At 42.4% G+C, this 26458-nt stretch overlaps 2 protein-coding genes and 1 long non-coding RNA gene across 4 annotated transcripts; 2 read left to right on the forward strand and 1 right to left on the reverse strand.

Moving 5' to 3' along the window:
- The first annotated feature begins 1202 nt into the window (after positions 1-1202).
- Positions 1203-7285, forward strand: LOC147319909 (macrophage mannose receptor 1-like). 2 transcript variants are annotated; one of them, XM_086312765.1, is made up of 6 exons: positions 1203-1275; positions 1551-1604; positions 2569-2928; positions 3014-3340; positions 6068-6165; positions 6556-7285. In XM_086312765.1, exons 2-6 carry the CDS (start codon positions 1568-1570, stop codon positions 6691-6693), a joined length of 960 nt encoding a protein of 319 aa, XP_086168891.1. In that variant the 5' UTR covers positions 1203-1275; positions 1551-1567; the 3' UTR covers positions 6694-7285. The 2 variants fall into 2 exon arrangements, with proteins under 2 accessions (XP_086168891.1, XP_086168890.1); XM_086312764.1 differs by lacking the exon at positions 1203-1275 and having other exon boundaries at positions 1304-1604; positions 6556-7284.
- Positions 7286-10996: 3711 nt separating this feature from the next.
- Positions 10997-19876, forward strand: LOC147319910 (uncharacterized). Its single transcript, XR_015131618.1, has 3 exons — positions 10997-11132; positions 13726-13996; positions 14106-19876. It is a non-coding gene; the product is annotated as an uncharacterized LOC147319910 (long non-coding RNA).
- On the reverse strand, positions 15926-24668 carry LOC147319911 (uncharacterized). Its single transcript, XM_086312766.1, has 3 exons — positions 24412-24668; positions 19225-19353; positions 15926-17129 (listed from the first exon to the last, which is right to left on the reverse strand). The coding sequence occupies exons 1-3, from the start codon at positions 24421-24423 to the stop codon at positions 16959-16961; spliced, it is 312 nt and encodes a 103-aa protein (XP_086168892.1). The 5' UTR covers positions 24424-24668; the 3' UTR covers positions 15926-16958.
- Positions 24669-26458: the final 1790 nt, after the last annotated feature.

The following is a 26458-nucleotide window of genomic DNA, read 5'->3' on the forward strand; positions in this document are numbered from 1 at the left end:
GTGAGCAACATCATGTGACCTTGGAAGGGGCGGGGCTACATGCATTTACACAGAAGCGTGGAGCGAGGAAGAGCCTGTTTCACCTGTGAGCTCAGTAAAAGGAAAGGATGAGTTTGGGCCCAGCAGCAGAAAAATTCCACTGAGTGAGCAGGAGTGTAATCATCATCGTCATATCCAAGGTGGAGCACCCACCCCCCTCCATCCATCCTCCGTTTACACTGCCCCTGCATCACGAGCACTGAGACACTACAGTGAATAAAGTTAAGGTGGACTCCCCATGTTACTTCCCTTCTTTTCATGCCAAATCTGTTGAGGGGCGCCTTAATTTAACTATCTATATTAAATTTTGTGTAACAAACTGGGATATTTACAATAAAGCTATATATCGGAGCTACTTTATTATATTTTGTAACTTTGTAGCATATTATATTTTATTTATTGATTGTATTGGAGGAACTGTGACCACATTATTTCCTCTGGTATTAATAAAGCATTTTGATTCTGCTACCTCTGCAGCTCATTAGCTGCGCTCATTTAACCTGACTGAGCGTGACCAGTAGAAATAAAGGATCGAACTCAGTAATTCCTGGAAACCAGATCTTTGTTCAGCGTCAGCAAACCAGCAGCTTAGCCTGTAGCTGATGACTAAAAGGACCCACAGTGCTCAAACTGCACCTTTTTCATGATCCAGGGCAGGTCTGGCTTCTTCTTTCAGTGAAATTTAGTGGTGACTTTAAAATCAGTGCATTTTATTTGTCTGTGACTGAGCCTCCATCTTTGGGAGTGGTGCTGTGTGAGACTCTCAAAGCACGTTTTGCACTTTTAGAGGAGATGCACTAAAACTGTAACATCATTAAAAAGACGCTGAAGCCAAACAAACAAAGAACAAAATAAAAACTGTTTGTTCTCTATGATTGGAACTGACATGTGAAATGTGTCGGGTTGTGTCGTCATCATCACTGATTTGTTTGGAGGAGTTGAGCTTGAACGCTCTTTTCTCCCAATTCTAATAATGACAACATTATTCAAATAAGACTGAAGTGGTCGGGCAGACGTCAGTCTGTTTGCATCTGTAATAACTTTGAATAAGTCATCTTCAGTTAAACGACTCTGAGCATCTTTAATCAAATGCACTGTAATGAACACTGGGCTGCTTTCTAAAAAACCACTTTTACAAAGTCTCTGATGGACGTGGGAGGAGGAGCGAGGATGACATTTATATCAGATGAAGAGTTCTGACTGTGTCACAGCTGCACAGACGTCTCATCGTGTCGGGTATGTTCTGCATATGTTTGGTTTATTTGATAATCTCACACATTCATTGTCTGGTATTCTAATAAACAAAATGATGATAATTGAAGGAAGACAACATTTTTAAAGTTGAACGTTTCAAATGTTGAATATGTTTGATAGTTTTGTTTGAATGATTAGATTAGATAGAAATGGAGTGAATGACAGAGACAGCTGCCTCTTTGTTGATGCTGCTTTAAGTGTTATGATTAATAATGAACGAGCAGCTGCAGATGAGATTCATGAGGACGTCTTCACAGTTTTTCAGCTCTCAGTCATGAAGAGGTGTGGACTGATCCTGCTGCTGCTCTCAGGTCTGTGAACTCATCTCAGTCGCCTCATTTACAGTTTGAATAAAACTTTTGATGTCAGAAAATCAAAGAAAGCACAAAGTGAACTGCTCCATAGGGATTATTTTAAAGGTGTCTGTAAACGAGCTTCAAGCAGTCACAGAAACACTCGTACAATCTCCAAAGACCTTTGTCATGTCAACTAAACTTCTAAAGGTTTCTTTGGGTCCAGTTAGAAGTTTGATTGACAGTTTAATGGTCGGTAGTTTGTAAGAGTTTGTATAAAGTGAAGTAAAAGAGTAAAGAAAGAAAGGAGGGAAGAGTCAGTGCATGAACGTGGCTGTTTGTGTGCACTGCTGAGAAAAACACGTCTTGATTTTATTTTCTGTGTAGAAATCTGACTGAAAGCCTGAAACGCTGCAAACCCGTCAGCTCGCTGAAAAAGATCCTGACTGCTTTTACCACGTCCGTGTGCACGTTAGAGCAGGGCGATATGGCCAAAAATATTTATCATGATATTTCATTTTCTTATTGTTGCCTAACATTGTACCGGTATTACCGTGAACGCTATAATATGGCCCAGCCCTAGTGCACGTGTTGTTCAGCTTTGAGCCTCGACCACTAACACGTCGTTTTCCTTCATTGTGCACACTGAAGAGGAAAAATCGTCCAAATACATGTGCAATAAGGCCAGAGTGAAAAACAAACTTAGCACTGTTAAAGCAGCTTTTTAAGCTGATGTGAGAGTTTCGCCCTGGAGCAGGAAACCAGTGTGTAGGTGTCCACAGGCACCGTAAAACAGCTTTTAACCAGTACACGAGTTACACATCCTTTGAAGGACACATATATTAACATATATTCACGTCTTTAAAGATGTCAACAAAAAGTTTGCGTTGTGGTAGCATGTAAAGAATTTATTCTCCTGATGACTAAAATAGTCGAGCTGAGGTGAGTCTGTGACCGCGCTGACTGACTCGTGTCCTCTCAGGTTACGTGATGGTCTGCCATCTTCAGTCTGATCAGTTAGTCAGACAGCTCCACCTGGTTGACCTGCAGAAGTCCTGGAACGATGCTCAGCAATACTGCAGAGATGAGTACATTGACCTCGCCATCGTTAACAGCTCAGCTCTCATCCAGGAAGCCCAGAAAAGGGCGGGGAGCACCGAGGCGTGGATTGGACTCTCCAAGAGCGGCTGGACCTGGTCTCAAACTGGTCCAGTTCAGTCATCCTGGTTTAACATGTGGTCATGGTGGCACCCAGGGACTGATGAGTGTGTGATAATATCTAGTGATGGATCATGGTCCACAAGACCGTGCTCAGCTACTTATTACTTTGTCTGCTATGACGGTGAGTGTTTCAGACTTTGGTACCAGGGTTTGACAAACTGAACATTTTAGCTGCAGGTTTGAATCCGTCTGATCTTTTGTTTCAGCTGCGACTAACAAACACATCCTGGTGAAGAACTCAATGACCTGGTCTGATGCTCAGTCTCACTGCAGACAGACGTACACAGACCTGAGCACCATCACCAACATGCAGGACAACAGCCAGGTCGCTTTTATGATACTATTTTATCATCAAGCCTGGATTGGACTGTACAGAAAATACTGGACGTGGTCAAACTCGAGCACAGCCTCCAACCTGCCGTGGGGGCCCGGGCAGCCTGATGACAGCGTAAACTGTGCCACATTAGTCGGATCAACAGGCTCCTTCAACAGTCATAACTGTAGTGACCAACGCCCCTTCCTCTGCTCCAGAGGTGAGTCTGTCCTCTGTGTTTCTGCACAGTCTGGTCCTCCTGGGCTCATCCGGACACTCTTGGCACAGCACTGCCGATGCTTTGGGTGGCGCTGTCATTTAGTGTTTGCTCTGTCTGCGGTAGAGTATCACTTCCTGTTCCTGTTTCAACACAGGAACAGGAAGTAGTAGTTGAGTAGCTTATCTGCGTAGCAATTTAATTAAAAACCTTTAGATAACTTCTGTTTTCATAGTATAATCTTCACGTGCACCATGGCTACTTCACCTGTCCCTCCTGCACTTTCTTGCTCATTGTGTCAGATGTTTAGTTACTCCTTTAGCAGTAATGATATCTGTAACAAATGTAGCATATTTGCAGCTCTGGAGGCCAGGATTACTGAATTGGAGACTCGGCTTCGCACCCTTCATTCACCCGTAGCTAGCCAGGCCCCTGTAGCTGGTGCAGCCGAAGATAGCGTAGGCCCCGCTAGCTGTTCCCCGGCAGACCCCAAGCAGCTGGGGAAAGAGGGCGGCTGGGTCACGGTGAGGAGGAAGCATAGTCCTAAACAGAAGCCCCAGGTACACCACCAACCCGTTCATGTGTCTAACCGTTTTTCCCCACTCGGCGACACACCCGCCGGGGGTCAAACTCTGGTAATTGGTGATTCTGTTCTCAGACATGTGAAGCTAGAGACACCGGCAGGGGCCAGAGCAGGCGACATTGAAGGAAATTTAAAACTGCTGGCTAAGGGTAAACGTAAATTCAGTAAGATCATAATTCACGTCGGCAGTAATGACACCCGGTTACGCCAATCAGAGGTCACTAAAATCAATATTGAATCGGTGTGCAACTTTGCCAAAACAATGTCGGACTCTGTAGTTTTCTCTGGTCCCCTCCCCAATCAGACCAGGAGTGACATGTTTAGCCGCATGTTCTCCTTAAATTGCTGGCTGTCTGAGTGGTGTCCCAGAAACGATGTGGGCTTCATAGATAATTGGCAAACCTTCTGGAGGAAACCTGGTCTTGTTAGGAGAGACGGCATCCATCCCACTTTGGATGGAGCAGCTCTCATTTCTAGAAATATGGACAAATTTATTAAACCCCCCAAAATATGAGTATCCAGAGTTGGGACCAGGAAGCAGAGTTGCAGTCTTACACGCTTCTCTGCAGCTTCTCTCCTCCTGCTACCCCCCCAAAAACCCATCTCCATAGAGACTGTGTCAGCTTCCAAAAAGACAAAAAACAAACTAAAAACCAGAAACAAACAACTTAAACATAAACAATTACAAAGAAAGAACAATACAGTATCCACATCTGAACCAAAGAGTAAAACAGTGAAATGTGGATTATTAAATATTAGGTCTCTCTCCTCCAAGTCTCTGTTAGTACATGACTTAATAATTGATCAACAAATCGATTTACTCTGCCTTACAGAAACCTGGTTGCAGCAGGATGATTATGTTAGTTTAAATGAATCAACACCCCCGAGTCATTCTAACTACCAGAAATCTCGAAGCACAGGCCGAGGGGGAGGTGTGCTGGGCTGGTTCTAGACAGGCATATATGAGGGGGCAGACAGAAATGTAAAGGGGGCACATGGTGGCAGCTGAGGCGAATGTGGGGTTCTCTGAATAACTGTTTTTGTCATGTAATTGGATTGCACTTTGTCAAACCTCTACCCTAAAACCTGACCAACTTGGGTGTCCCCCCTGAAGGCTCAGCTTCTGCAGGTCTAGATCTTAGTGTCACTGAGGCACACAAACCCCCTGACCACGTTAAGGTGGCAATCACTCAGGAGGAAAACTGAAAAACAAAATAAAAAATAATAAAATAAAATATTGCTCATCAGATTCTACCAACTAAAAACATGACATTTACCTTAATTAGATGCCCTATGTTAAATACATTTGAATCCAACCATAGTACTTCTCACTATTGCCAATATTAACAAAACTAAAAAGGGTAGGCCAAGTTATGAAAAAAGGGCACTTCTCCAACTCTTGAAAAATAGAAATAAAAAATACATTAAAATATCCATCCAGTTCTTTAAAACCAACAACATAAAATCTATCTTAATTTGATTGCCTAAGTAAAGTATCAAATCAATTTTATTTATATAGCACTTTTACATTATACATGCTTCCCTTAGGCAGTATCATTAGAAGACATAGCATACATTTACACTGCTATGCAGATGACACCCAGCTCTATCTGTGCATGAAGCCAGATAACACACACCAATGAGTTACACTGCAGGAATGTCTTAAAGACATAAAGACCTGGATGGCCGCTAACTTTCTGCTTCTTAATTCAGATCAAACTGAGGTTATTGTACTCGGCCCTGAAAAGCTTAGAAATATGGTATCTAAGCAGATTCTTACTCTGGATGGCATTACCTTGGCCTCCAGTAACACTGTGAGGAACCTTGGAGTCATTTTTGACCAGGACATGTCCTTCAATGCACATATTAAACAAATATGTAAGACTGCGTTCTTCCATTTGCGCCCCTCCCTGAGCTCTGAGTTCTGCTGGAGGTTTCTTCCTGTTAAAAGGGAAAAAGTTTTTCCTTCTGACTGTCGCCAAAGTGCTTATTCATAGGGGGTCATTTGATTGCTTGGTTTTTTCTCTATATGTATTACTATAGGGTCTACCGCACAGTATAAAGCGCCTTGAGGCGACTGTTGTTGTGATTTAGTGATGTATAAATAAAATTGAATTGAATTGAATGGCCCTTTTCTTTCTCTGCAGATGTCAAACCTTCAGCCTCGAGGTCAGTGAAGGTTCAGCTGAGGGCGGGATCTGCAGACCTGAACGACCCCACACTGCAAGAATCCATCCTGCAGCAGGTCAGAGGTCACACGGGCCCCGATACAAGGAACAGACCGCTATAACTACTGTGAAATGATAGAGAGCAGTGAGTCTGTGCAGGTTCAGGGACACGTGACAGCACACAGCTGCAGAGATACGGGGCTCGTTTAATGCAATCCCATCCATTTGTATTATTTAACCTTTTTAACTGGTAACTTGAAGAAGTCACTTAATTTCAGATTACTGTGAGGAGACGACGTGAACCAATGACAGGCAATGAGGCCTAATTCCAGACTTCAGTTTCATCCCCAGCCAGTTCATTTAGTTCATTTCCCCCAGAAACAGCACCAACAACGTTTTCTGCTCACTACAGAAACAACGGCTGATTAATGAGGAGCTTCTGTTAATGTGTGAAAACTGTGTTTCAGGTGAGGGAGAAGCTGGTGGAGCAAGGAGTCACTGAGGAGGTGAAGCTGAGGTGGAGGACGCAGCCTGATGGGAAGGTTTTCCACAGAGAGGAGGAGACAGCCGCTTACAGTGAGAAGGAAGACTGTGGGTCGGTTTAGTCTGAACGTTATTGGCTGATGTTCCTCAGATGATCTGCTGTGTAATTCAACTTATTTCCATCTCTGTACTCTGACTGCTGGACTGTAACAGCGTAGCTTTGCATGACTGACAGTTGGAAATCATCCTTCTTTATCCTAAGCTCAGATCAGAGTGTCTGATGAGCTGTTTTATGCCTCTTTGTTTCTTCTGATTGGTGAAGCTAAAGTTTGCAGGTGAGCGGGTGGGCGGACCTTCTGTGTCTCAGATATAAATGTTCATGATATCCTGTCTCTACATATGAAAGTTCAAGAGGAGAAAAAGGTGAAACTGAGTGTTCAGAGCAGCCTGATGTCTGAGCTTTTTGACTTCATACTTTATAGTTCAAATGAGCACCCAGCAATATAACAGTAGATATGCCGTATATGTCAGTGAATCGCGCATTTATGCTCTCTATTATCATATTAAATATACATTTTTCTGTCTCAGAAATGTCTCTGCTGCTGTTTGATTCTGTAAACTACAGTCATGGCTCTGCATCCATCTTCATTGTAAACTCTATTCAATAAAGTCTATTGATATTTTATTGTCCTGTCAGAACTTTCAGTTGCTTCATTTTTATGCTCTTATTTTGAATTTGATGCAGTAACACACATCATAAAGGCTGAGACAACATGAAGTTTAATGCTAAACAATAAGAGTCTCACATACAGTGAAGCTGATTGGCGGGACAGCAGTCACATGACTGGCTATGAAATCCCAGACAGACAATCCAACAGTTTGTGAAACATCTGAATGTAAAATGCTGAAAACTTCTGCTGCTCATCTGTTCACAGAAAAATCTGTGAAAGCGACGAGACGGCTGTGTGACGGTGATTTTCAAAATAAATTCAGATCAAATATTTTCTGTTTTAAAACACAAAGTGTTTCACAGTCTGATAAAACTCCACATCAAGACCAGAGTACCTGTCCACACAGCGGTGCATTCACTGCTGCACACACACACACACACACACACACACACACACACACACACATTAGAGGAACAAAAGCCAAAAACAACAGGAAACAGATTAAAGCTCATCTATAAAATGAGTTTCCAGCAGTCGCTGCCCTGACATGGACGTGGCTGATGTGTTTACAGATTCTGCACTGTAAAAAATGGCAGTGACATATAAACCATGTAAAATCCCTACAGAAATGTATAGTAAACCCCAAAACATATTTTTCCTGTTTCAATTCAATTCAATTTTATTCATATAGCGCCAAATCACAACATAAGTCGCCTCAAGGCGCTTCATAGATACAGAGAAAAACCCAACAATCATATGACCCCCTATGAGCAGCACTTTGGCAACAGTGGGAAGGAAAAACTCCCTTTTAACAGGAAGAAACCTCCGGCAGAACCAGGCTCAGGGAGGGGCGGGGCCATCTGCTGTGATTGGTTGGGGTGAGAGAAGGAAGACAGGATAAAGACATGCTGTGGAAGAGAGACAGAGGTTAATAACAGATATGATTCAATGCAGAGAGGTCTGTCTCAATCACAGTGAATTTTTGTAAACTATTAAACAGAATGTTTTTGTTACATTTACAACATCAATGTGTGATTATAATCAAATTTATTTGTTAAAACTACAAATATTGGGAACAAAAACAGTGAAATACTTTAATATTCTAACAAAACAATTATGTTAATTTGACATGCAAATATTGTAAAAACTATAGTTTTAGTCAGTTGTTTTTAAAATACACGAATTATATGTAAGTCACTTTACAAGTTTATACCGTAGGCCTGTAACGGACCTACTTTAAACATGATTCATGAAATTATGCAAATTCAGGTATACGGCTAATAAAAATGTATTCACAGAAAATGCCATTGTGAACTTGAGAGGTTACTTCTCTATTTTTATGCTATACAAAAATATGCAATTATAATGACATTTTTTAATTATTCAGGCTATTTGCAGCCTATTGTACAGTAACCTATAAGAAATTATTTATCGATAGCCTAAGTAAAACTTCTGTTCAGTCATAATCCTGATATTCTTTATGTTTCTTTTAATTGTAATGTGATACTTAGACTAGACTACTGTTTTTGGGTTAGGTCAGCAATGTATCATATCACAGGCTAAACAACCTAACGGTGCCTTCCATAGGATGTCTATGGTGCCTCCTCTCCACAGAGCTGTAGGCTACTGTAGCCTGCACTGAGTGCCTCCACCTCCACCATCATCCCCATCGCCAAGAAGACAGCTGTGGCCAGCCCAAATGACTACAGGCCTGTTGCACTTACGCCTGTAGTGATGAAGTGCTTTGAGAGACTGGTCTGTCAGCACATCAGGGCCGGTCTGCCTCCCACTCTGGACCCCCACCAATTTGCCTACAGGACAAATCGTTCCACCGAGGACGCTATCACCATAGCGCTCCACACTGCACTGAGTCACCTGGAGCACCGAGGAAGCTATGTGAGAATGCTCTTTCTGGACTTCAGCTCAGCATTCAATCATATCATCCCGGAGATCCTGGTCCAGAAACTGTCTCACCTGGGACTCTCCACCCCCATCTGCCTCTGGATCAAGGACTTCCTGACAAATAGACCACAGTCTGTCAGACTCGACCCCCACCGGTCCAGCACCATCACACTCAGCACCAGGTCTCCACAAGGATGTGTTTTGAGTCCCCTCCTGTTTACGCTCTACACATCCGACTGCTCCCCCTACCCATCTCTCAAACACCATCATAAAGTTCGCGGATGACACCACAGTGGTTGGACTCATCTCAAGGGGGGATGAGTCGGACTACAGAGATGAGGTCAACAGACTGACTGAGTGGTGTTCAGTTAACAACCTCCAACTGAACACCACGAAAACTAAAGAACTTATCTTGGACTTCAGGAAGGGCAGAGCAGACCCGGCCCCACTTTACATTCACGGGAGCTGTGTGGAGAGGGTACACTCCATGAGGTTTCTGGGCGTGCAGATATCTGATGACCTCTCCTGGACTGCAAATACCACGGCGGTGGTTAAAAAGGCCCAGCAGCGTCTCCACTTTCTGAGAGTGCTCAGGAGGAACAACCTGGAGGAGAGGCTGCTGGTGACATTTTACAGAGCCACCATAGAGAGCATCCTAACGTACGGCATAACAACATGGTATGCAGGGTGCTCAGCTGCAGACAGGAAAGTACTGCAGAGGGTCATCAACACAGCCCAGAAGATCACTGGCTGCTCTCTGCCCAGCCTGGAGGTCACTGCAAACTCTCGGTACCTCAGCAGAGCTGGCAATATCATCAAGGACTACTCTCACCCCAGCAACCAACTGTTTGAACTATTACCGTCAGGCCGACGGTACAGGTCACATAAAACCAGGACAAACAGATTTAGGGATAGCTTCTTTCCCAGAGCTATCACCGTAGTAAATAAGCACAAAAACAATTGAACCTATTCCATACCGTCACTGTCATTATATTATGCTGCTATTCATACTGTCATTATATTAATGCTGCTATCCTGTATATATTGTACATACTATTGTTTGAGTACTTACGATTGTTTTTTTTTTTTGTACTTTTTATATTTTACATTTATATTTATCATTGAAACTTGCACCAAGGGAGTGGCACTCCAATTTCGTTGTACTCTGTACAATGACAATAAAGGCTATTCTATTCTAGGAGCTGGGTTCTGCTTATATGGTGTTTTTGTCTGTATGTGTTTTTGGTGCCTCCCTTTTTGTATAGGTAGGCGGGGCAGTGAGTCACTGAACCTGGCACACCTGTTACTCATCAGCTGCATTCTTCAGAAGTGTTCTTTAGGAGCTACCTGACAGAAGACTAGTGTCCGAGTATTGACGTTTTTGGAGAGTCTGTAATTCTGCCCCTGCCTGCTGGAGCCGTTGGATTATTTCTGGTGACTGTAAGAAGTTTTGTTTCCTCCCCAGGATTTCGCCTCGTCTGGAGGTTTTGGCAATAAACAGTACCAAGTAAGCTCTCTGTAAAGTCTACTTTAAGCTTTTCTCAGTTATCGGTTATCATTTTTTTTTAGATCGAGTGCACCTGTGTACCTGTGTGTGTTTCCATCACCTGCACGTCCTGGCTCCGCGTCCCCATTCATACGCTATTGTACATACTTTGTCCTTGTCAAACCTCCCCATCACTGTAAATAAACTGTCTTCACCGCAACTCTGCCTCCGTGCGTTCTGCTCCCTGGGTCCATCTGCATTTGCCATAACACTGAGTGCGCCTAATTTTGAATGCGCATCTGTAGCTCGTCTCTGATTGGATAATGACGTGAGGGCGGGAGGAGCGGGAGAAGAGCTGCTAGTTCACGGCTACAGCTAACGAACCAGCAGCGTGCACAGTCTGCGGAGTGGAGAGAGAACAGAAAACGTCGAGCTTTTACCAAGGACGTTTTTAGGACAAATCACAAATATGCGATCTGTGGTTCATCTGAAAGTTTGCACGGTAAGTTTAACATCTAGGCTACTTTTTTCGAGACCAAAACATCACTAGCACCAGTTGATATTTAGACTAATACTTGATAACTTGGCGCTAGCATGCTAGTTCAGCTGAAAAGCACTGGCAAACTTTTTAAATACTAAAAATGGTCACCTGCGTCTTTTGTAAAAAGATATTGGTCACATTAAGAGGCTGTGTACAGTAGGGCTGCTCAATTAATCGAATTTTAATCACGATTACGATCTGGGCTTTCAACATCATTAAAAATGACTGAGCCGATTATTGGCCCCTCCCTCATTTATCCGCGACACCTTAAAGGCCGGTCCGTGGGGCATAAACCGGTCCGTGGTGCAAAAAAGGGTGGAGACCGCTGATTAAGAGGACCCGAGGGAAGCTCGGAAAGCTAAGCAGAAGTTATTTGGAGAGGAGAGTGACTGCTGTTGGTTGAAAAGAGAGGTAAAAAAAAACTTCAGTGGTGTTGCACACTATTTTATATTATTTTTTTTAAAGTCATTATTCAATACGTTGTCATCGTTAACCCTTTAAAGCCGGTCAGAGCAGCACACTCCGTTTTGTGTAACAATTTTTAAATCCCTGTAGAATCTGAACCGTGTAAGCTAGCGCAATAATTTGTTTTGCATATGAAACCGGAGGAGTTGTACTTACATCTGATGCCATCAGCTTGTCCTCGGTCACGGTTTCCTTCCACATAAAGCTTTGCAAAAATTGCATAAAAAGCGCTTGCAGGAACAAAAACATAATATTCCAGAAACACGCTTTGTGATCCGATCAGCTGTTCATAACACTTCCCACAGTGAAACAGAGTCAGCAGTGTTGCCAACTCCTCAGTAAGGAAAATCGCTATTGGTTGTCCTAGAAGTCGCTAGAAGTCGCTAAATGACGGCATCGCCAAATTTGCATAATAGGTCATGCTAATCTAATTGTAACCTATGTTGTTGGAGAGAGAAATAACATCGTGGAAGAGACATAAAGTGAGTAAAAAACTTCCTAAATGCATTTAGAATTTATTTAGAACTACAAATTAAATTTCTTTTAGCAATTATTGTTTTTTTTAATGTCACAATTCCAACCCTGCTCCTTTACCTGGGCTTGGACCGGCAAAAGTGACCCGAAATAGGCGCTCTGGTGGAGTTACTTTGTGTGTGTGTGTGTTTATAAGTAGTTTTAAACCTTGTGATCCACAAAACAGCATAAGAGTAAAAGAAGAACTGACTGCGTTACAGCACCCGCTGCTTGTTGAGAGTAAAAGCAATAAGGGCTTTCACGTCTTTTTTTTTTAGCGGGTCTGAAAACTTGCTAAATATAGCTACAAAGTTGGCAACACTGGAAGTCGCGAACTATCGCATGTGCGCCATTTCCTGCCCGAAACCGGAAGTGACGTCATTTTCGCGGAAATGTAGTTTTTTTACTTGTAGGCCTTAATTGCCTATACTGGTGTTTTTATAAGTCATGTTTGACTCTATACTTTTCTGAATAGTTTCTGTGATGCTTAGAACTCGAATTGTACAGCTGGAAATGGTTTATTTTGATGCACCTGCTGTTTTCTTTGCAAATTTGCATCATAGGATTGTTTTTTCGTTTTTCCTGCAGTATATAAAAATTGGTGTATCTCCAAAATAAAACTATGAAGACACTCAAAATAAATTTCCTGCTGTTGTAAACTATTTTTTGCAACTTTTTTTGTATTTCAAGTTTTGAGGGATAAACCTCTTAAATTTCTCCAAGTAGAAATATATGTAAAAAAACCAAAAACGATTTTCAATTTTTTTGTAGTTTATTGTACTTTTTTGCAATTAATGTAATTACTATGGACTTAATGCATACATATTATTACAATATGGGCTATAACAGTTGTATTGATGTATAGCAACTTGAAATGCTCCCACAAATGGCACTACAGCAGGTATATTTAAAAAAAAAAAAAAAAAAAAAAAAAAAAATATAATAATAATAATATAAGCTCTGGCGGACTTGGTTCTATAGTAGGTCGTGAGGGTTAAATAAATATCGTCAAATAATCGAGATCTCAATTTCAGTGAAAATAATCGTGATTATCATTTTTGCCATAATCGAGCAGCCCTAGTGTACAGTGGTCCTTCATTTATGGCGGGAGTTACGTTCTAAAAATAACCCGCCATAGCTGTAATCCGAAGTAGCCAGCTTTATTTTTTACAGTTATTATAGATGTTTTAAGGCTGTAAAACCCCTCACTACACACTTTTCTCAGACAGACATGAACATTTCCACACTTTTCTCTCTTGTTTAAACTCTCTCAAAGTTCAAACCTTTGTAGAAAAATGAGTCCAGTATTATAGAATGGTTGCATGTGTTTACAAAAAAGAAGAAAGTGTAGGAAGCATAAAGCATGTTCCCCAGATGGTATTGATGACATGTACAATCTCACCCTCAGCCCCCAAATGACAGTACAGATTATTAAGAAAACTCACATAAAACCATGTCATCTGCTAATTCAGCCACTGATATGCCAGAGAATGATAGTCGGTCTTATCTCAGAAATATGTGTCTCTTTTACCTTAAACTGCAAGGACAGCTGCTAATTCCTGCCTCTATAATACAGATTACTTGGATTTGAAGGGGAAAAGGTCTTCTGGACTACATGACCACAGTTGGTGTCAGCAAAAGCAAGACGTTCCTTCAGACTGATGCAAGGCTTCAGAGGATACGGGGACGGCAGAGTGGCTGCTCAGATGATGTGAAAGAGGTGGTCCTGCTTCTGCTCAGCTACTTTGAAGAGAAGGAGTTCATGCTTTTCCATGTAGAAGATGCATGTCTGGCAGATGAGGTGCAACTGGAGCAAGTGTCTCTGACACCCACGATTATTGTCTTTGGTAAGTCTGTTTCATAGCTCTCTCTCTCTCTCTTTTTAATTGCACTGTTTATAGAATCTCATGTACTGCAGTGCTTATTAATATAACCTGTTAAATAATTTGTTCTCAGGTCAGTCCTGCTATTCCTTAAGATGATACATGCTGAGTCTTGATCGGAACCTCGTCAGCACATCGTGTTCGGGAGCTACTACAATTTTAACATCCATTATCTGGCTTCCACTCTGGAGGTTCTTCGAAGGTGAGCAAATATGTCTTTCTTATTTCTCAGACCTGAGAATCTCGCGTTACAACAATTGTGATTGAGACTCTGAGATCTGGAGTCTGGCTCTGACTCTTGGCTGGGTTTGGACCCGGATTAAGACTGTTTTTATAAAATAACAGTCTTTATTTTTCCTTTTCATAATGATCATGTGTTTTGAATAATTGTATTGTTTGTTATTTTCTCTTTTACCGTGGGAGGGGCTTTCATGAGAATGAAATGAATAAATTTTTCTTTTTCTTTTTTTGTGAGAATGTCTCACGACAGTGACGCAAGCAAGTGCGACGTTCGTGACAACAGCTGTGTGCAGATCAACAATGGATCACATATCGAGTGCAGAGAGAGTATGAGCGTGCAGCGTTTAAAGCGTGGAAGTACTGACCTTACTTTGAGTTTGATTCCATAAAAAGTGACAAAAACATTAGTGTCCGCTGTGCGTGGGAAGAAAACTTCGTTTTACAGTGAAAAAAACCCCCAAACGTCCGAGCAAGCACCGAGTAGCTACGATGTAATGGGAAACTCACAGAGAAACTCGCAGATTCTTCCACTGACATGACTGCTGCAACTCGCCTGCACCAGGGCAAACCTCCGCCTGCCCCACTCCTGCTAAACAGGTGAAAATAGATCAACAGGACCGCTGAGTCTATTTGAAAGACTGAGTGTAAACACAAAAAAAATTTTTATTTTATGTGCAGAAAATAGGTTTAAATGTTAAACAAATTTCTTCCAGTCAGAGAATGTTGTATATAATTTAATGTTTGCTTGATGCATAAAGTTAGATGAGTAATAAATAAATAAAACTAGTTTTAAAAACCATTTGATTACATTTTGTATGATGGATTATGCAGAAAAAGTAGAATTGGGCTGAAAGATCTATCGCTTTATCACCTCTTCAGGTTGTAACTAAAAAACTAATTACTTTTGAAAATAAGTATCAGTAAAGTAACAGGATTACTTTTGGGGGGAAGTAATCAGTAATTAGTTACTGATTGCTGGCCAAACCTTCACATTGCACTACAAGAATAAAGACTATGTAGTGTGCATCCTGGTAACTGTGGCTTGTTTACAGACTCTAATATACTGTGTGGAAATGTACAGATTGTTTGTTTGTTGCATTCAGTAAGACCTGAAATTAGAGACTGCACTTCTATACAGTCAGATTTCTTCCAACCAGACCAGCTGCCCCCTGCTGGCCTGTAGAAAGAATGCAGATTCAAAGCTTCACGTTCAGATGCGCCAACGTCCATCCTTTTTTTTTTTTTACAGCCTATTTGTGACTTGGCCGCCATAGCAGTGGGTATCAGTGTGTTTACAGTTTTGTTTACATGTGAACAAAAAGAAGAACAGGACTGTAACTACATGCAACCAAAGACGTGATTGGTCAATGCATGTGGACTACAAATAAATATGTATATAAATGAATAAAAGCATCTTTCACCATTTTTGTTCATTTAGCCAATTTTTTTGCAATAAGTCATCCTCGGCTCGCTGTGTCCACAGAGGACGTGTCCACCTATAAAAGTGTGAGGGCTCAGCAAACTCCAACCCCTCCACCACTGAGGATGTAGGCCCATCCTTCCTGTCCACTCAGTGAGCCGATACACACCAACGTTGATTTTCTCACAAATAATTATTCTTATAAAAATAATAATTCAGTCGGCACACCGCAGTAGGTTTGTTATACTAAAAGCAGTCACAGGTTTATTAACATTGAGATGATCAGATGGTTTACAGTCAATAAAAACATGTTAGTAATATTCAGAGTGAATATAAATGATGTTAAAAACAAAACATCACAGTTTCAGCTAAGAGATGAAGTCTAAATGAGAAGTAATTTATAAGATTGTGTTAACTCCAGGATTACATTAAAAAAGACATTGATTAGCTAAAAACATCCTTGTTCCATGTTTTTGTTAGAGTGCAGTCATGTCGGTGACCTTTCCCTCTGCTCGACTTCACCTACGGAGGACCAAAGCTGACTTCATGAAAATAAAGTAATACAGCTGATAAAAACGACTCATATAAAACACTTTGAAATACAAACGAAAAAATACACAATTTAATTCCTTTTAAATACTTTTTCATGGTCTGTGTTCATCATTTTAAATTCATGTATTAACTTTAGAGAACCTTGAAAATATTATTTCAGTATTTTATGATTCGAGATCAGTTTGAGTCAGACTTCAACTTCCATACAAGCAGAACAGTGACTATAATTCTCCTTTTATCCATTTTCCCTATTTCATGTTGTGTTATTTTAGTATTATTATTGATAAATAAATTTACTATTTGAGTATTTTGTGGACATATTATTATTCATTTGTTACTTTTCAGTGTTACATATATTTTGCGATGTATTTGGTCAAGAACGTCTTAGCTCTGTAAATCGTTTTCATTTATGAAAGTTTAAATTATATTTATTTCTAAACACATGTTGTCATTTACAAATGTGTTTATTCATTTGGCCTGTTTGTTTTTCAACAAGTCACCTTTGGTCCTCCGTATATTCGGTGGGTTTGAAACAGACTGCAGGTTATAACTCGTCTTTAATGCAAACAAAGTTTGAATATCACCAATAAAACTCTTCTTTTGTGTCTTCATGTCCCACTGTTACCCTGCAGCGCCCCCCTGTGGTCTGCACAGAGAAACCCGGCAGGTGTGGTGTTTCTGGGCTCAGGTGTGGTGGCGTTTTGGCTTCAGAGCTCACTGCAGCAGGCAGGTGCACTTGGTGCCTTTCTCTTTGTGCATGGTGCCGAACAGCTGAAGGGCCTGGTTGTTGATCAGCTTCCAGAAGTTGTCGAAGGAGATGTTCTGGCCGCTCTGCACACCCATCTGCTCCAGGACCTTACCCAGGCCTTCTTCATTCTCCACCGTCTGCAGGCAGGAAACAGCAAGTCAGTCAGCACTGCTGGAAACACTTAGTGGAAACTCAGGGGAGCGTGATCTCAGGCACAAAGCACTCCAACAACTCTGGTCCAGAATAACAGAGAGGAGGATGTGACCTGCTTCATTACTGTTAGCATGAAAGAGTTTTATTTCATATTTTTTTGCTTCTCTTGTATGCTTAAGCATCCATCCATCCATCCTCTTCCCATTATCCTTTTCAGGGTTGTGGGGGGGCTGGAGCCTATCCCAGCTGTAATGTTAATTCAATATTTTTAACATAATACTGACTCTAATCACTTTTTCCTTTCTTTTCATGCAAAGTGTGTTTTAAGCTTGTTTTAAGACTTTAAAAACAACGTTGAGCTGTCAGTGCACAAAGACTCGATTAGTCTGATTGTTACCTAACGTGGGACGTTCTGCTGACTGATGGCAGTTCGCTGAAGAGAAGCCCATAATTAAATCACCTCTGCGGCGCCCTCTGCTGTGCAGATGACTGCATTTACAGTTGGTTTCCAGGTGATGCAACAAAAAGCAGAATTCTTTACGACAACTTTCAGAAATATCATCAAACTTTAAGCTAAAGGAATCAGTTGCTTTGTCATTTCCAGAGATGGGCAGTAACGCGTTACTGTAATCCGATTACTTTTTTCAAGTAACGAGTAAAGTAATGGATTACTATTGCAAAAACGGTAATTAGATTACCGTTACTTTCCCGTCGGAACACTGCGTTACTAAAACCGTGATTTTTTTTTTTTTTTTTTTTTTTGCGAGAATGTCTCATGACAGTGACGTAAGCGAGTGCGACGTTCGTGACAACAGCTGTGTGCAGATCAACAATGGATCATATATGGAGTGCAGAGAGAGTATGAGTGTGCAGCGTTTAAAGCGTGGAAGTACTGACCTTACTTTGAGTTTGATTCCATAAAAAGTGACAAAAACATTAGTGTCCGCTGTGCGTGGGAAGAAAACTTCTTTTTACAGCGAAAAAAACCCCTAAACTTCCAACAAGCACCGAGTAGCTACGACGTAATGGGAAACTCGCAGAGAAACTCGCGGATTCTTCCACTGACCGCGGCACACCTGCACCAGGGTAAACCTCCGCCTACCCCACTCCTGCTTTACAGGTGAAAATAGAGCAACAGGACCGCTGAGTCTTTGACTTTATTTATTTTCTGCTGTGTTTTACTTGCATCTGTTTGAAGGACTGAGTGTAAACACACAAAATATTTTATTTTATGTGCTGGAATGTGCAGAAAATAGGTTTAAATCTTAAACTAATTTATTCAACTCAGAGAATGTTGCATATAATTAAATGTTTGCTTGATGCATAAAATTAAAAGATTAAAACTAATAAAACAAGTTTTAAAAAGACTTTTCCATTTGATTACATTTTGTATGATGGATTATGCAGAAAAAGTAGAATTGGGCTGAAAGATCTATCACTTTATCACCTCTTCAGGTTGTGAATCATGTTTTTAAAAAGTAACTAAGAAATTACTTTTGAAAATAACTAATCAGTAAAGTAATGGGATTACTTTTGGGGGGAAGTAATTAGTAACTGATTACTTTTTACAAGTAACTTGACCAACGCTGGTCATTTCTAATAAAAGCATGTTGGAGGATCAGTGTGAAATCTAGTTCGGTTGTAGACATGAAGGATTTTTTTATTTTAGGAATGATTTGATTGGGAGTATAAAAACAAAGTCTGTTTCTCAGTTGAAGCCCTCAGCGTGGACTGGGATGGATAAATAAGTGACAGAAAAATCTGAGTTTTGCTGACTTTGTTCCAAATAAGGTTTTAAACCCAAAGCACAACAAAAACACTTCAACTTCTACCATCTGTGCAGATTTCCCTTCAGGACTTTCTGAGGACTGTCTCCATCATAACGTCTCTGATCTGCAGTGAGCATTCCCGAACACGTCAGACGTCACCGAGGACGCATATTATTCCAGCCCCCACGCTTAATTAACGAGGAACAGACGCATGTTCTCCTGCAGTCTGCTTACTTGGTTAAACAGCCTTTGTTTGGAGACCGAGTTAAATGATTTGTGATTGGAAGACGAGCTGTGATGTCATCAGTACCTTGGCAATTGCCGGCATCTGACTGGAGATCATGGACTGGAACTGGGTGGTGTTCATGGTCGGTCCGTTGTCTGCAGCTTTGTGAAACTCGGTGACCAACGTGTTGAGGGCCAACTCCAGCTCTGAGTACTGAAACAGGAGCAAAACAGCTGCTGTTAGCAATACTGTTATTAATCATCAGGAATCAATAATCAGTGGGAGACTGACAAAAGCTCTTGACCAACAATTTTTAATTAACCGTTCTTTCTTTCTTAATAAAAAGGCAAAGATTACGTCTGAACCAGAGTCACATTGTTTCATATTCCTGGAAACTTTGTTCCCAAACGTAAAAATCAGTGAGAGCTGCTGATCGCTGATTTTAATCATCGTGAAAAATGTCAGGATATCAAGACAACATCTTGAAATCTGTTCCTGAGAGAAAATTGAGTGAAGACGAATACCGATGATAAACGTGTGTTTGACCATCTCATGTCAAACATGAACACTTTTACACTTTATTGAATGTAACAACAACCAAACTGCATGAAACCATCTTTGTAATAATAAAGAAGCCTCATGTCTGTCTGCTCTGTGTTGGTCCAGTGTTTGTGATCCTGATGATTTGAACTTTACTTATTGATGAGATAGCCTTTATTTGTCAGTTGCAGGTCTTTTGCCCACAACCGAGATGACAGACCTTGCCGACCGTACATATAATACAGAAACATCACATTGGGGAGACAGGTCAGGCCAGGTAGCAGGAAAAAACATTGAAATGTGTAACACAGAAGGATAATACAGGAATGCACAGATATCAACACACCACAGCACAATAAACACAGACAGCAACATGGGGAAGAGTTCCAGTGTGTACATCTGATCTGGGACCGCTACAATCTTCGACTGCGCCTCCAGCTGACCCGATGTCCACATCAGAGGGGAGGTAAGCGTTGGAGGTGGCGTTGGATCCGGGGTAGGGAGGGTGATGCGTCGGTGAGTGCTTATCAGTATATGTATGTGTGTGCGTGTCCAGAGTTCAGCTGAGACAGTGTCCTTCGTCCTGCCAGGCTAAGTAAACAGTCTTCCAGCCAACCCAGGTGGCCTTGCATGGGATGGGAAGGAACAGACTAAACACAGTCGTCATCAGGGAGTTGTTGTTCGGCTCCGGCCTTGCAGCTGGTGCCAAAGGGGTATCCGCATGAAGTGATGGTATTTTTTACTTTAGTGCGAACAGCTCATATGAATTTCAAAGCAGTTCTACAGTCCAACACCGGTCTCTCAATCTCCCGTTGGAGAGCCGCGAGCTTCACCATACTTGCGTTCTGTGATGTTGTCATTTCTTGTGCTCAAGGAGCCGATTCTGAGAACTCACAGCAGTGTGCCTCCCTGAGATGTCATCCAATTTGTGCCCAGAGATGTTATTCCGAGCGAGCCCTTCCGAGATGTATCCAGTCTGCAGTCAGAGATCTTATTCTGAGTGTTCACAGCAGCCGTAGCTTCTCCAAGATCTTATCCGTGCTGCACTCAATGAGCCCATTTTGAGAAACTCACGCCTCTCCCATCGCTTCAATCCCAGCGGGCAGCCTTGTGGGGGTTTGAACAGCTGGTTCCGCTTTCTTAATTCTTCGATAAGTCAGGGCCAAGCCAGCTCCGACCAGCCAGAACCCTGTTACCATGGTTCAGAATAGGTCGATATCTTCAGCACTCAGGCTCACCCGAGCCCAAACTTCTCGTTGAGGAAGGGGTGTCAGTTGCATTTAGGGACCAGTTGATCAAATCCATAATTCCTCTTTATGTTTTAGAAACAGACTGTGAGAGAGTGTTCCAGGGAAAAGGAATACAAAAAACACGAGACTAGACAAGGACATAAGCAGGGAAGATGAGGGAGAGGAGAAAAAGTGCGTCCGCCTCCTCCGAGAGCCAAAGAAGAAAGTCAGCAGCAGATACGAACATTTCCACACACAGTTCATCCTGCTGTAATTTTACAGGTGGGCTTCATCCCCGATGTTAGCGACAGCTTACAGATATAAAACAGATAAAGAACAATTGCTCTACCGCTCCACTCTGACGCCCTTCACCTGTCCTTCCTCTTCACCTGGATCTCATCCCTCAGTTGTCTGTGCATATATAACTGTGACGTTTCCTTAAACGTGTTGATTGGGACTTTGGGTCGCTGGTCTGTTAAATAAACTGGTTTCCTGTTCCCTCCATGACACATTCTGTTTCACCAAGCCTTTATCCAGCGCACATCAAACATGGCAGGTATGTTTCTGGGCACTCAGGGGTTTTCCTGCTTTAGGTTTTAAGTTTGCATCTGTTAGCAGTGCCTGCTCCACTCAGTGTGCGGGGAAGGGCTCTTTGTGACGACCTCCACTGACTTCTTACGCCCACAACCCCCACACTGACCCAAACTCTGACTTTAACCCTAAAACTGAGGCTTAACAGCCAGAATCTGTCCTGATACTCACCCTCTGTGACTGCAGCATCTGATGTATTTAAGGAACGTGTGTAAATTACAGCTACAAGTACACTAGTACTGTCAAATGGACTAAAACATGCAGGAGATTAGAAAGATATCTCTTTTCCTGGGTAACTACAGGGTGCAGCTAAATGACACACAAAGCTGGAATCTGAAGAATTTCTAGCATCACAGATCAGCGTCTCCAATCTGAGCGGGATGATGTTTCGTGTGATAAATCCAGCAGTGCTAAAGAACAGAGGCAGCGAGGTCTCTGCACACGTTTAAAGAAACAGGACGACCCAGCCACAGCGTGTTTCCTCACAAGCACCGGGGTTTTATTCCACCCTCTCTGTACAGACTCATTGTGTCAACACTGGATCTCTGCTGTTACTCATATGCGCCTCACCCCGTCACTAACAGGACGAGGATCTGTCAGCCAATCACAATCTGGACTGATAAGGTGCTCGATTTGATTTGAAATGTCCAATGTTCATATTGCAGTTGTTATGAAGCATTAATCATTTACTCCTGAGTGAGAGATCAGTCGTTACTCTTTAGTGGACAAAAATAAACCCATAAACTGACACAAGCTTCGATTTCTGAACCAAATCTTTTGATTTACGCTCTTCAGTAACAATATTAAGTTTCACACTGGGACAAATCATCCTGGATTTTATTTGTTCGCTACACAAAAATATTAACATCAGAAGTTTCCTCCGAGCTCGAAACTGATTAAGATTGGGCAGGATCACAAAAATAAGGGCAGTAATCTTTAAATTCTAATGAAACATAATGAGGTTCCTGCAGTGTGCGGGGCTGGGTTTGAGCTGTTTGGCTTTGCTTTGCCTCGGCCGAAGCAGAAAGTGTTAAACAGCTGAATGAGATCAGACCGAGCGGCCCTCTGAGGGCTCAGCTGCTGTTGTGAAAGAGGGCGGCGGCTGCAGAAGTCTGCCTGATCCCAAACCAGAAAAACTATTTCTCCTGCTTTAACAGGCGAATTAAAGAGAAAAGATGACTGAACACGAGCCGAGACTCAGAACGTGTCAACCAGCTTTTATGTGTTTTTACTCAGAGGGTCCAAACTGCTTCAGCTCAGTCCAGAGATCCTCTGAAAACCCACTTCATGCGATTGTCCAGCCTCCTTCACCCAGTTCATGTGAGCTGCTTGTGCATGGTGGGTGTAGCTGAAGCAGACGAGCACTTAAAGGGTCTGCTGTCGGCTCCACCTGTATTTTTGCATTCTCAGTCAGTTTAACCTGAGCTCAAATCTGCATCAGCGTTTGGTCCAAAGTAGAAGCTGAATGCAACACTGCCTCCCAGAGGCCAAATGCACCAACTACAGCTTCATTCAGGCGGATTTACAGCTTGTAATGGATTTCCTTCCATCCATTTTATTTTGCAGGAACTGCTGTATACTGTGTGCAGAAAAACAGTAGACATAAAACTAACTGTACAAATGATATCAGCTTGAAAACGAATAACGCCAACGCAGTGTGGGAAAGCCCCACTCTTAGGGCATAACGCCACTGCAGACGGGGCGTGGATGAGCAAAGTCAAATCCAGGCCAAAGCCCGGCTGCAGCACCAGAGGTCAGAGCAAAAGTACCAAAGCTCTGCTGGCTCCAAAGAAGAGTCAGTCAAGGTTAAACTTTAGAGCTGAAACAAAACAGTTTTAGTCTCTGTAGCTGATTTCCTCCTTCATCACAGATGAATAAAAAGAAATAAGAACTTATTTATTGGGTGAATTGACTTGTTGAGGCTCTAAGTTAGGGGCGTGGCTTCTTTGGCTGACAGGAGTCCACACAGCCGTCTGTTCGGCTTCACTGGACCTGTGGGCCGTGTTTTGGAGCATCTCTAATGTGGTTATCTGACCAACAACATGGCTGCTGTGTGGTTAGGTGTAACAACAGACTGAAGTCTGAGCTCCATTCTGATGAATGAAATTTCAGCAGCCAGTCAGCACGTACCTGTGCTCATGTTTTGCACCTGTACAGTTTATGAAAGCAGCTGCTGAACCAAGCTCGCTACATTTAGCTGATAACTCAGCGCTCTATGGTCAGGTCTGTCCCCAGAACCCCAAAGGCAAACATCACGTACTCAACAGGAAGAGCCAAAAGCCCAATGCCATCTTTTATGTACAGTCTGTTTAAAACTAAACCAAATGGGGAAGGTTTGCTGATACCATCAACCCACATTTATTTTATTCAAATTGAGCCAGGAAAGAAAAGTTTGACTAGAATTTCAGAGCTTCGGCTTCCAGTAACTGCTGTCCTTTATCTGCATGCAGCAGCTGCTTTCATTTTCAGGTCGCCGGCCTCATTATTTCACGTTTCACTGCGCTGCTTTCATTAAAGCGCCTTTAAGCTTATTTATAGAAAATAATCAGTCACACTGATGGAACATTAATTAGCCTTTAAGGTATTATAGTTCTAACCTGGGCTATTCTCATAAATATTACTTTTACTGTATTACTTTCAGAGAAATAAACTCTACGGAGACGCAAACACCGGACAGAGGAGAGAATCTGCACCTCTCGCACCTGGAAGTAAATCAGTGTTCCCGTTTGATTCGACCCGTTTCCTTCATCTCTGTCTCACACATCCTCATAAACTTGATCATTTCTCTCTCCAGCAGCTTCATCGCGCAGCTCTGGGCGCCCGATCACACCCAGCAGTCCTGCGCTCCGCCCGCCGAGCCCGTCTCAGCCGATCGCTCTGATCGACCAGCCGGGGAGTTCGATTATCTTACCTGAGTCTCCATCTCAGAAGTTCGGTCCCAAAAAACGAGTAAAAAAACAACAAGAACAACTAATAACTGAAAAACCACCGAAACCGAGGAGCACCGAGCGGAGAGTGCCGGAGGATTTACACGTTTCCTGCTGAGAGTCACACAAAGTCCTCCCACTCACCACACACACAGTGATACACGCGCGAATACACACCCACTGAACACACACACGGACGTGTGAGCCTCCGCTGCTTTCAGACCCTCTAAACTTTGTGTAACCTCTTTGTTTGTCAGCGCTGAGCTCTTATCAGCCCCACCCACACGCGCGCGCACACACACACACAGAGGGACGTGACCAGTCCAAACTGACAACTAACAGCAGCGTAAGATGAGCTTTCTGGAACAGCCTGTTCAGGTTTGTTCTCAAATTCTTATAATTGTTAATCAGTGGAGACGCGTCACAGGGAACTGGACCGGACCAGCCGGGTGTGTCTCCGAGGGCCTGAATAAGTCATTCTTACGTTTAGAGTAAAAGCAGATCTCTGACGGTGTTTCTGTTGGGACAGGAGAGACAAACAAGCGGCTCGGGGTCCAGATCCAGCCCGCCAAAGCGTCCGGTCCGCCCCTGGACGTTTTGCAAAGTGTGGAAGTTGCAGTGACGTCAGCGACGTTGTTTGTGTGCATAAATTGGCCAAATGACTGTGAATGCTACACGTGAGACAAGATGCTGATTGGACCTGCCAAACATAACTTTTATGCGTTTCCACTGTGACGTGTTTGTGAGATTCCACTCATGAGATTTCTCAGCTGTTTTTACAAAGATGACACATTAAATGATCAAAACTATTTGACAAAATACTTTCGGTTACCTGTGCTCAGGTGAACATCTTCAGATTGTTTAGCTACAGATAAGAGAACATGGAGGGTGGGTCTTATTTCCAGTTTTAAACGTGGTCCGTGAACTCGACTGAATCCTGTTAGAGGTGACAAATTAAAGGAAAAACTAACAAAGTTTGTTAATGTCACATATGGACCGCCTTAACACCGATTCTCCAAGTCTCTGAGAGTGGGTGGATGAACACCTTTCTTCCAAAAGATAAGGTGGAGTGCAGTTTTACACGCTGGCGGTCGTGGCGTCTACTGACATCCTGGAAAAGACCCAGATTCCCAGATGCTTTTAGCAAAAGTGCTTTATAAATAAACTTTATTCTGATCACTTTTGGATAAAACCAATAATTAACTTTATTTATTGGAAAGAACACAGCGAGCACAGTCCTGCTGTAAAAGATGATCTGAAGAAAAAAAGTCTCTGCTGTCTGAAACCACAAATCAAAAAAGGAAGACGCGTAATGATCGTGGCAGCAAGCAGGAAGCAGTCAGTAAGTGTGGTCAGGCCTCGACAGGTGAGGCTGGCAGTTACTTCCTCCTGCAGAGCAAAACTTTCAATGAAACAAAGAACATTCAGTCTGTAGATTTCAGAGCGACTTATTACTCCGTGTGCTCAGCACGCCTCACGCTACACGCAAACACACAACAATCATGTTATCTGATGCTTTGGCAGTATGTGTTTTTACTTTCACACCAATCAAAGCTTTTCATTAGAAACTGTCTTTTCACTTCTGTCGGTTCCTGTTGTTCCTTTGTGTCGTTTTAAGTCTGTGTGGTTCGTTTGGTCTCTTTTAGCTCTTTATTCTCAGGTTTTGTTTCTCCGCTGTCACTGAAACACTTTCACGTTCTGTGCTTTACCGTGGACGGATCAGAGGATCAGTGCAGTGTTGAGACTAACGTGGACCATTTTGGGTAAAACAGAGGAACCAGAAGACAGTCAGTCTACATTCTTACCATCACCTACGGCCGTTGGGTCGACAGGTGAGCTCGAAGGATCAAGCAGCAGATAATCATTCATCTGTAAGGTGACTGAGCTCAACAAGGCGAGGAGCTGCTTGGTGGTGTCAGCTGATGTCAGGCAATCTCACCTTGGAGGTTTTCAGCGTTTGTCCTACTGCAGGGATGTCGAACTCATTTTACACAGTGGGCCAAATATTTGGATCTTAACTGACCCGGATCG

This window comes from Aulonocara sp. 'chitande type north' Nkhata Bay, linkage group LG11 (assembly GCF_057382095.1).
Source record: "Aulonocara sp. 'chitande type north' Nkhata Bay isolate Kocher_YH1m ecotype deep benthic linkage group LG11, A_spYH_male_GT1.1, whole genome shotgun sequence".
NCBI lineage: Eukaryota > Metazoa > Chordata > Actinopteri > Cichliformes > Cichlidae > Aulonocara > Aulonocara sp. 'chitande type north' Nkhata Bay.